The following is a 12014-nucleotide window of genomic DNA, read 5'->3' as shown; positions in this document are numbered from 1 at the left end:
TGTCTTGCAGTGCACATTCTTCTTGTTTTTCAGTCCAATTTTCTACAAACTGTTGCAAAAATGAAGCATAAATTGTTTTCTGAGAAATTAATCTGGGCTCAGAAAAATTAACTTAATTCAAAAGGAAAACATGTTTTAATACCTCATTGACATATTTTTAAAGATGTGTTTTAAGTATACACTCACTTAATTTTGTTCAATTAATTAACATTTTGCACCTCGTGTAAACGCATCTTGATTTAAGGTTGTTTTGATTTTGCATTGGAAAACAAGACAAAAATACTGACTAAAGATATCATTTTTTGCAGTGCATGCAAAATGTAATACCATGACTTTATGTTTAAACCTTTCTGCTCCAATTGAAGACTTTTCAAGGCCTTTAAGACCATTTATATAAATGCATTTTATAAAATGCGTCAGTGATGTTATTTCTTTGGGTGGAGCAGGTGGCCTTAAATGAGTCGATATCCGTGACCTCATCTAAACAGTAATATGGATATTCCTCGTCTCTGACATTCTCTCATATCAGACTTATAACTTCAAATGCCAAGTGTAAATAAAACCTCCGGCTAGCATTACACTTCTGCTGCACAGGATTTGATATATAACTAATTCTTCAAATGAAACTTTGAGTGCATCCTGGCGGCTCCAAAAGAGAGAGAGACTGTGATTATATATCAATATCTGCAGTGCATTATTATTGAGAAAGCTGCCAGTAATAGTATCTGCAGTCTGTATGAGACGAGGAGGATTACTTATTCAGACCGGAGGAAGAATAAAGCAAGTTCGGCGCATAAAGCGAAACTTGCACTGTAATATTAGACCACATGTTCAGCATGAAAATTACTTTCCTCAATTTTCCTGTCGAGACTGCAGTGTACTAAAGGAAAGTTCACCTCAGAATGAAAACTGTGTCTTTATTTACACAACCTCAAGATGTCTCAAACCATATGCTGTTGTGGAAAACCAAAGGAGAACATTTTGAAGCATCTCTTGCCATGCAAAATGCTTTCAAAAACACCAGATAAGACCATAAACCTAGTCCACATGACTTCATGTGCTTGAATTCCCAGTCTTCTGAAGCCGTAAACCATGACTCAAATTTACAGCAAGTTATGAACTGATAAAAGTCTAGACCATGTTTGAATCCACAATTAAATTCTGGTTACTATATACATAAAAACAAATGTCATTTTTGACTGGGATTACATGCACAAATATAGTCTGATATTAACTAATTGTGGTTATTCAACATCAATTTCATATTGAAAACAAAACTACTTTTACTACAATGAAAAGTAAAAAAGTAAAGGATTCATCATCTCCAGGATTTTTCAAAAGAAAATAGTAGTAGTAATTGCATGCGTGAGTTTACTATGAATAAATGCATATGTAATATTACGTGTTCTGCGTATAATTATATATTTCTTTCTAGAATAAAGGCTCAGCAAGAACATAAACTTTATTTGCAAAATTTTGTGCATGCAAACATGGTCAATGACATAGACAAGAGTCATTTTAGTATATATTATAGATATATTATAGAGATATCCATCTTGTTTTCCTTTTGAATTATTTTTTCTTGTTCAGATATTTTTTCTTGTTTAAAACAAAAATAAATTTTTCAGAAAACTGGACTTAATGTTAAGTCATTTTATGATTATATATATATATATATATATATATATATATATATATATAGTATTTTATATTGTATTTTAAATATTAAAAAAAAATCATATTATAAATATTTTTGAATATATTTAATAAATTAATTAAATGCTGCCATGCTAAAAATAATGCTCACTGTTTTTTTAAATAAACTAATTATACATACAAAAGAAATGTTAATATTTAATAAATTTGATGCTGCCATTCTAATTCCTTTTCTATATAAAATAATTAGATATTTTTTTTTAAATATATATAATTATATAAAAAATATTTTGTTTATGTTTAAAACAAAAGTTAACAATATTTTTGATATTTGTTTTGGAAAACAGGACTTAACATCTTAAGCCATTTTGCTTTTCAAGTAAATGTATCTTGATTCAATAATGTTTAGATATTTGTATTGTAAAAAAAAAAAAAAAAACATTTACAGAGAAAGATTTTTTAATTTTTTTAAATATTTTCTTTTTACATTTTAATTTTAGGTAAAGTTTTATTTAAATAAGTAAAATTTAGCTGTGTCTGTCATTTTTAGTAGTTTTTGTTTTTATATGTCTTTGTGCTTTTATAAATGAACACTGAGTTAAACAACTAGCTGAAATTAATTAATTTATATTTTAGTTAACATTTATTTAAAGTAACAAAACTATGTTGCTAATGAGTTTCATTTTAGTTTAACTATAGTAACCCTAGACATGTATTTAGGGCCCGAGCACCGGTGGTGCGAGGACCCTCTTGGAATTGCTCTGTTTATTATTATTATTATTATTTTTCTTCTTCTTCTTCTTCTCCAAAATGAATCGCATTTTTGAGGGCCTAAACATGCACGAAAAGTCATGAAACTTTGCACACGCACCAGAACTGGCGAAAATTTACATCTGATATGGGTTTCAGAAGTGGGTGTGGCAAAATGGCTCGATAGCGCCACCTATACACATTCAGCGGAGTGCGCCTCGAGCCACGTTTCACGTACGTGTACGCAAATCGGTACACACATGTAACATACCAATACCTACAAAAAAGTCTCTTGGGGCAAAATCCGAAAACCAACAGGAAGTCGGATATTTTTAATTTTTCCAGCAAATTTTGTCTAATTTTTGCCATTTCCAGGCATCGTACTTGAACGAACTCCTCCTAGAGATTTATTCAGATCAACACCAAATTTGGTCAGTCTAATCTAAAGGCCTTTGTGACGTTAAATTGCGAAGATCTAGAGTTTTCACTGGAGGGCGTGTCCGTGGCGGCCTGTCAAATTTCGATGATTCGCCATGAAAAAGGAAGTTGTTATAACTCAGCCATACAATGTCTGACCTGCCCCAAACTTCACATTTTTGATAAGAGTCCGGTCCTGAACACGTGCCCATAGTCATATTCAGTTTTAGTCATAGCGCCACCTACTGGCAACAGGAAGTGACATGTTTTATTCTGTAATGGACTCCTCCTAGAGATTTATTCAGAACAACACCAAATTCGGTCAGTCTACTCTAAAGGCCTTTGAGATGTTAAATTGTGAAGATCTTGAGTTTTTGTTGAAGGGCGTGTCCATAGTGACCTGACAAAGTTTGATGTTTCGCCATGGAAACAGAAGCTGTTATAACCCAGCCATATAATGTCCGATCAGCCCCAAACTTCACATGTTCGATAAGAGTCCTGGCCTGAACACATCTAGAGGCCAATATTGTATCATAATCATAGCGCCACCTACTGACAACAAGAAATGTCTTATTTTACATTGACTTAAACATGCAATGTCCAATTTGCACCAAACTTCACATGTTTGGTAAGAGTCCTGACCTGAAGACATCTAAAGGCCAATATTCAGTTATAGATATAGCGCCACCAGCTGGCACCAGGAAGTTTGGCACATAGTAATGACTTTGACATATTCCTCCTAAATTTACTATGTGAAAAGCATAGTGCCCACAATTCGCCACCGATCGGCGGTGAGCCCGGGTGCGAGGGCCCTTTCATCGCTGCTTGCAGCTTTAATATTTTTTTTGTATCTGTAAGCAAGACTACACATAAAGCTTCGTTAGAGGCAAAAATTAGCAGAAATATTTCATTGCTTAAAAAAAATACAGGCAGAGAAAGAGCAGGAGCAGTTTATGCGACTGTGTCTTCCCATCTCAGCTCTCAGGAGACGTTCAGCCGTGACATGTGGGTATGTCCCAGCAGTCTGAGCCGTGTTTAAAATAGACTCTCTGAAAAGCAGGAATAATTCCCATAAAATGTGTCGAACAGAAGAACTACGGCCCAGAGCTGCTCCTCAGCTCGCTTTCCAGGACTGACTGACTGACTGACTGCTGCTGCTCCCCTTCAAACACACACACTTTTCCTGTTCAATTCCCTTGTGTTATTTCTATTTGACACACTCGGTCAAGATTTTGAGCCGCTGAGCCCAGTAATAGGGTCCAGTCCAGGGCAGCAGATTCGCTAAGAGTCCCCCACCGAGAGACCTCTACGCTGGGCGCAGATCTCCTCGTGGCCCCTTATAACCCACAAATCCCCTCAGCTCCTCTGTCCGGCCTGTCAGACTAATAGAGATGTAGCTATAACAGAGCAGCCAATAATCTGCCTCTCTGCGGGTCACCTGTCCGTTCACAAATCGCTGCAGATTCACTCAGTGCTGCAGCTGTGGGATGCATTTAAAGACACGTGGGCCGTTTCTGACATGCATGACATGTTATATTTATATAATTTATGTTATATGTAATATAATGATTTTTTTGTGTTACTTGCAATAAAAGTGAGATTATGTTATTGGCTTGTGTTTTTAAATTTAATATCATTAACATTTTGGGGGTAAACTAAAAAGTCGTACAAAATTACTTTATATTATTTAATAAAATAAAAAATAATTATTACAAGGCATTTTTGTATTTCCGTGTTTTTTGGCCAAGGGCATCCAGAACGTTCGGTTTTGTCTCAGAATTTTAAATTCAGTGCACCCCTAATATAATTAAATATTTAAAAAAATGTATAATATTATATTTAAAATATTTAAAAAAAATATGATTTATATATATATATATATATATATATATATAAATCATATTTTTTTTAACTGAATGCAGCCATGCTAATGATTCACACTGTATTTGCATACGCATACAAAATAAATGTTAAATATTTAATAAATTTGATGATGCCATCCTAATGGCTTTTTATATAATGATATAATTTTTGTATATATAATTAAACAAAATATATTTTTTAATATTTAAATTTGATGCCGCTGCGATAATAGTGATTCTTATTGTTTATATAAATAAATCAATATTATATATATTCAATAAAACTTTTTTTTTTTTTTTTTACATATATAACTAAATAACCAGTGAAAAGAGGCAGCATCAAATTTATATTTACACAAAATAAAATTAAGAAACATCCTAAATCATATGACTGCGTCAGCAGCAATGATGAACTGCAAAATTTAATTACATTGTTATTTCACTTGAAAAAAAAAAAAAAAAAAAAAAAAAAAACAAAGACATCCAGGGACTTCTGGGAACATAAATGAGTGATGACTCAAATGAACCTCTGAATTGTTGTTGCTTGTTTTTTAATCAATTCATAGAAATAAACCAACGGATCAATTCGGCGTTCCAAAATGAAAAACTTCCCAGAGGAACATATTTGATTACTGCATCTCACAAGGTCGTTATTAAAAAGTTCCACTGTTCTGAAAACTGCTACTACTTAGAGTTAGTTACTGGTTCACAAGACTAAACCAGGTGTTGTGATAGTAAATATTGTTAGTATTGATTACCTTGCCCTTGTCAAAGTAATTGATGATCTCCTGGTACAGCTGGTCTTTGAGTTGACACTGAGTGTTCGCCTGGTAACCGTCTCTCTGCGTCAGGTGGGCGGCACAGGCCTCTTCAGACCACTGACAAAACAACAACACAATTACAATCCTCCAAAAAAATGCATTAACCTGACAGCGACCTGACAGTCGAGTTAGACCAAATCCATATTTATATACAGAAACATACAAACAGAAGTCCATTTTGAAAGTCGTATAATTATATTTCCCTTCATCTTTTGAAATAAAGTTCATTATATGACGAAAACCCGAATGTAACTCAAAACTTCCCACGCGAGTGAAAAGCAAAGCAGCAAAAACATCCACTGAACTTACAATATGTAAATTCATTAACACAATCCGCCCACATATATACATATATACATTTCTGATGCCTGCAGAAACATGGTTTGTCCAGTCAAGGTGAGGTAATAAATATATTATTACTTCAAAATGAGATCCCTGTCTGATCTGAACAGTTTGAACGACACATAATATTATGGAAAGCATTAAAGCAACGCACCCATATTCAGCGACATAAAAAACCGACTGTTTTAGTGGAAAAACTTTATTATGAGCATTATAAGTGGACCAGAGGGGGAAAAAAACAAAATGAAAGAAACTAACTAAGAAAATAATACAACCCTACTGAACAATAAACGAAAATCTGCAATATGCAGGTGCACAAACACACACACACACACAAACACAGTGTGGCCGCGTTCAGATCGCAGCTGCTGGCGATATTAATTTTGTTGTGCTGTGAATCTGAAAGGTTTTGGCTGTATTTCTGTGCCGGCGTCGAGAGCCCATCTGATAAGGCTGATTTATGTGGCCACACTGTAATATTCATTACAGATGCTGCCTGATCCTGTAAACAAGTGATTATAGGAAGAAACTGTGCAGATTAAGAACACTTCGTTTTTTTCGCTGACCACTCACTTCGTTGCCTCTGTGGAATAAACACACACATACACTTACACTTACACACACACACACACACAGGAAAATGAGCGATGTGATTGGCTGGAGCGTGTCAGCTGACTCTCCTGAGGGTCTGCTGCTACTGGCTGTTACGTTGTGCTATTTACTGTATTGTGCTAAAGGCTCTGTCAGGACTGATTCACTGTAGTGTAAACGTAATTGACATTTCATGGAGCTTTGTGCAGCAGTGGGGGTCAAACACCTCAGGAAAGTGCATCATTGGAATGAGGAGGAATGGAAAAAACAGGCATTTCTGAAGCCTTCAGCTAGCGGTTTCTTGGACTAGGTGTTCAGGACTCTGATTGTCTTAATATAAACTAAATCAATAAACTCACTAAGAATATTTCTACAGTATAGAGAAGGAACTGGAGCTAGTAATTCACTCTAAACACTTTCATGGTCATTCCGGTGCCACCTAATTACATATATATGTATACTTATTCTATATGTGACCCTGGACCACGAAACCAGTCTTAAGTAGCACGGGTATATTTGTAGCAGTAGCCAAAAATACACGGTATGGGTCAAATTATCCATTTTTCTTGTATGCCAAAAATCATTAGGATATTAAGTAAAGATAATATTCCATGAAGATATTCTGTAAATTTCCTACAATAAATATCAAAACTTAATTTTTGATTAGTAATATACATTGCTAAGAAGTTCATTTGGACAACTTTAAAGGTGATTTTCTCTAAATATTTAGATTTTTTTGCACCCTCAGATTCCAGATTTTCAAATAGTTATTATCCTATCTTACATCAATGGAAAGCTTATTTATATTGCTTATAAATCTCAGTTTCAAAAAATTGACCCTTATGACTGGTTTTGTAGTCCGGGGTCTCATACATACACATGTACACTACTGTTCAAAAATTTACTTTTATTAATTTTTTCATCTTTTATGCTCGGCTCAAAGGCTGCAAATTATTTGATTAAAAATATAGTAAATACAGCAATATTGTGAAATATTATTAAAATTTAAAATAACTGGTTTCTATTTGAAAATGTTATAAAACGTAATTTATTTCTGTGACGCAAAGCTGAATTTTCAGCATCATTACACCAGCCTTCAGTGTCACATGATCCTTCAGAAATCATTCTAATTTGCTGATTTGAAGCTTAAGAAACATTTTTATTATTAACAATGTTGAAAATGTTGTGCTGTTTAATATTTTTATGAAAACCTTTCCAAAGGACATTATTTATTTGAAATAGAAATATTTTTTGTATCAATATACAGTCAGTTTTAATCATGTAATGCACCTTTGCTGAATAAAAAAAGTAAAAATAAAAAAATAAATAAAAAATAAAATAATAATAATAATAATAATAATAAAATAAATAAATAAATAATAAATTTTTAAAAAATAAAATGACCCAAAACTTTTGAGCATATAGTGATTTGTTATATCTTTTATTTAAAATAAATAAACTGTGTAAAACTGTATATAAATAAACTGTAAACAAATGTGCAAAAATAGTTTCTTTTTTCCCTCTTAAAAGTAGTGAACTGTTTTATAAAAAGTGTTATAAGTGTTCATAATCTTGTGTCACTTATAAATGTCAACACTTTTACCATAATGTTTCGAAGTAAACAACTGCTTTCTCTTTCTAATAAACACCTTGAAGTGTTACGGTCATTAGCACAAGCCTTGTAAAGATAAACTAAGCCAAACATCTTTAAACCTATTTTTATAGTTTATTCACTTGTGATAGGCCAAAGCAATCCATTAACATTTAAACACATGATTTGTCTGAATGCATGTTTAAAGACTAACAAAATATATTTTGAATGACTGTAGCCACCCACAGAACAGGAGTGATTTCAGCAACTTTCAAATGAGTAGATAATAAGATGCAAAAGGTTTGAGTTTTGGTGTCTCTGAGGTGCGTGTTTGTAAATGCATGAATATTGTGCGAAACACAAACTGGGAGCGCCGCTCTTGTACACAGGAGCAAACAGAACGACAGCAGCTATTTATGAAAAGAAGCTGCGTGGGTTCGAGAGAACGTGGTGTTCCCTCGCTCTCTGTGACAGCCGATTCCCTCATCGAATTACTCCTGTAAAGCCCTAAACGAATCTGAGATTCACTACAGAACACAAACTGAGCCCAAACGCAGATGTGATTAAACAGCAAGCCAATCTACATATTAATCCATTTGCTCTACTAACAGTTAATGTCAATTATCAAGACCAACTCCCAAGATTCACTAGAACAAATTTGCATTTCCTACAGGACACAGTAGTGCCTTATTATATAATGTTAACATTTTAGGAAAGATTAGGTTTTGGGTCATGCAAACGTGCTAATTAAATGAGAGCTTTGAATCTGTCATGAAACATTTTGTTTTCTATCTCCTGTGCATAGAAATCAATTTAATGCAGTTTTAAAGGCAACAACAGATTTGGAGAAATACATCATTACATCACTTGCTCACCAATGGATCCTCTGGAGTGAATGGGTGCCATCAGAATGAGAGTCCAAACAGCTGATAAAAAAAACAAAAAAACATCACGATAATCCACAAGTAACCCACACCACTCCAGTTCATCAGTTAACATCTTGAGAAGTAAACAATTGTGTATTTGTAAGAAACAAATCCATCATTATAAGATTTTTGATATTAAAATACGAGTCCTCTATCCACAATATTGTTTTCTTCAGTGAAAAACTTGTCTCGTCTGAATCAGGAGAGAAATCTGCATAGATCAAGCAACGTTTACACGCAAAAACATGTGAGAGGACAACAGGGGAAGGACTTTTTCACTGGAGGAAACATAATTTGGATTACAGACTCATATTTTAGCTGGAAGCAATGGTTTAAAGTTAAAAACTTCTTAATGATGGATTTATTTCTTACAAACATGCAACTTTTTGTTTCTCAAGATGCAAACTGATGGACTAGAGTGGTTTGGATTACTTGAGAATTACTGTGATGTTTTATCAGCTGTTTGGACTCGATTTCTGACGGCACCCATTCACTGCATAGGGCTCATTGGTGAGCAAGTGACGTGATGCTACATTTCTCCAAAAGTGATGAAGAAACAAACCCATCTACATATTGGATAACTTGAGGATGAGTACATTTTAAGCCAATTTTCAATTTTGGGTGAACTACATTTTAAACCGATATAAAAAAGAAACAAATCACTATGTAAATAAATGCAAGAAAATGAAACTAGTCACAATTCATTATGCAAACATGACTTTCAGCTAAGCATACAAAAACAAAAAGGATGGCTGTATGCTAGGTGATTCTGGATGAATTAATTATATAAGTTTTAATTCTTCCGTATTAAACGTAATACCTTAAGTTTCTTAAGTTTTATACTAAATGCTAATGAATTTTAATACTGAAAGCCTTGCAAACACAGCAATCATGTCTTTGGCAAAGTTTAAGTGTCTTTCTACTAGAGATTCGTTCTCAAATCTGCACTTGAGGTGACTTTCTAAATGTCAGACGAGAACTGCAGACGCTCGTTCACCTCGGCGGGAGAAAAAAAAACATCCTTGTGTAGAACTTCAGCACTCAGATATGGAAATGCGCATGAGATATTCCCGTATGAGTCTTCAACAGCAAGATTTCCAATTAAATTATACTGCTGCTGTTGAATTAGTGTATGATCATCATCATCACATATACAGGGGCATGAGCTTGAATCTATGTAGTGTTTACTGGAGACATCCAGAGACGTCTTCAAAGGTGAAGAGCACACCTGGTCAGATAAACGTGTGGAGTTACCTTGAGGAGTTTAGCGTGCAGCAGTAGGGTGTATCCGGCCTCGGTGTAGTTATCGCACTCCTTATGCAGGTCACACAGCTTATACAGGTACCTACACACACACAAAATAACATTAACAATCTGAACACAAACTCCATTACAAAAAAGCTTTAACAACAAACTCACAAAGGCCACCAGCTCAGAGCAGCTACAGAGTTCAGATGAACTCGACATTCACATAACGTATGACTCCAAACACAGGGATTCTTATAGAAACTTTTGTTCTCTATTCTTAAGATTCTTATAGATAAAAACTTCAAATGGAACGTTTTTAGAAAACAGATCATTCTGGGTTTATATCTTGATTTGTCAAGACATAAGTTGTGTACCAAATGACACGCTATGCACTTATTTTGTCATCCAACACACTATTCATACAAAAAGAAACTGCACAGAATAGCGTATAAGCATTTTATATAAAATAATACAAATTTAGAATAAACAAAATTCAAAATATATGTATATACACCCAACCAGTGTTATTTTACCTTTGAGATACTAAAAGCTTTTAGTACAGTCTTAGAGATTTTATTAGTTATTATTATATTACATTATTATATTTTTAAATATTTAACTTAAAAAATATATATATATTTTGTTTTAATTTTCCTATATTTTATTTTATTTTTAATTTTTGTTATACACTACCAGTCAAAAGTTTTTGAACAGTAGGATTTTTAATGTTTTTAAAGAAGTTCACCAAGGCTGCATTTATTTGATCCAAAGTACAGCAAAAACAGTAACATTTTGAAATATTTTTTATTATTTAAATAACTTTTTAGATATAGTATGTTTATATATTTATGTATTTAAATATATATAATAGTGTAATTTATTCCTGTGATTTCAAAGCTAAATTACACATTATTATTATTGTTATTATGTTGAAAACAGCTGAGTATAATTTTTCAGTATTCTTTATTATATATATTATATATATATATTATTATTTATTATAGCCTTTATTATCAGTTTTGATGAATTTAAAGCATCCTTGCTAAATAAAAGTATTAATTTCTATAATGTCTTTTACAATAAATGAATAAATGAATAAATAATTAAATACTGACTCCAAGCTTTTGAATTTTATAGTGTATAATGTTACAAAAGCTTTTTTTTTTTCCAGATAATGCTGATCTTTGGATCTTTCTATTTAAAGAATTCTGAGAAACTCAGCTGTTTTAAATACTGATATTAATAATAATTATAATAAATGTTTCTTGAACAGCAAATCAGCATATTAGAATGATTTTCTGAAGGATCATGTGACACTGAAGACTGGAATAATGATGCTGAAAATTCAACTTTGATCACAGGAATAAATTAGATTTGACATATATTCAAATAGAAAGCAGTTATTTTAAATAGTAAAAAAATATTTCACAATATTACAGCTTTTGCTGTATTTTGGATAAAATATTTGCAGGCTTGGTGAACAGAAGAGACAAAAAAACATTAAAAATCTTACTGTTCAAACATTTTTGACTTGCAGTGTAGCTTTAGTAATTTTATTGTGTTTTTGCCTATTTTATTATCATTTTTCTTTCAAATATGTCTATATAATTTTAATTTAATTTCAGTTATTTTAGTACAAGTGCCAAAGAGCAGCATTTTATATATTTTTTTTATCATATAAATATCTTCACTGTCACTTTGGCTCAATTTAATGTGTCCTTGCTGAACAAAAGCATTATTTTCCTTCAACAAACTTTCGTATAGTCGCAGTCTTTATCTGTGTCCTTGCTTCCAAAAGCACGACTTGACC

The 12014-nt window shown here is 32.7% G+C and overlaps 1 protein-coding gene across 2 annotated transcripts in view; it reads right to left on the bottom strand.

Moving 5' to 3' along the window:
- Positions 1-12014, bottom strand: part of dock1 (dedicator of cytokinesis 1) — a 302275-nt gene that overhangs the window by 44778 nt on the left and 245483 nt on the right. For both annotated transcript variants that reach the window (XM_051123710.1, XM_051123711.1), the window contains exons 37-38: positions 10211-10301; positions 5444-5563 (exon numbers count right to left, since the gene is read on the bottom strand). In XM_051123710.1, coding sequence (XP_050979667.1) covers positions 5444-5563; positions 10211-10301 — 211 coding nt within the window. The remainder of the gene's footprint in view (positions 1-5443; positions 5564-10210; positions 10302-12014) is intronic.

The sequence above is a fragment of the Labeo rohita genome, chromosome 12 (assembly GCF_022985175.1).
Source record: "Labeo rohita strain BAU-BD-2019 chromosome 12, IGBB_LRoh.1.0, whole genome shotgun sequence".
In the NCBI taxonomy this organism is placed as follows: Eukaryota; Metazoa; Chordata; class Actinopteri; order Cypriniformes; family Cyprinidae; genus Labeo; species Labeo rohita.
The sequence above is the reverse complement of the archived record's forward strand: the minus strand, read 5'-3'. Positions and strand labels throughout refer to the sequence as shown.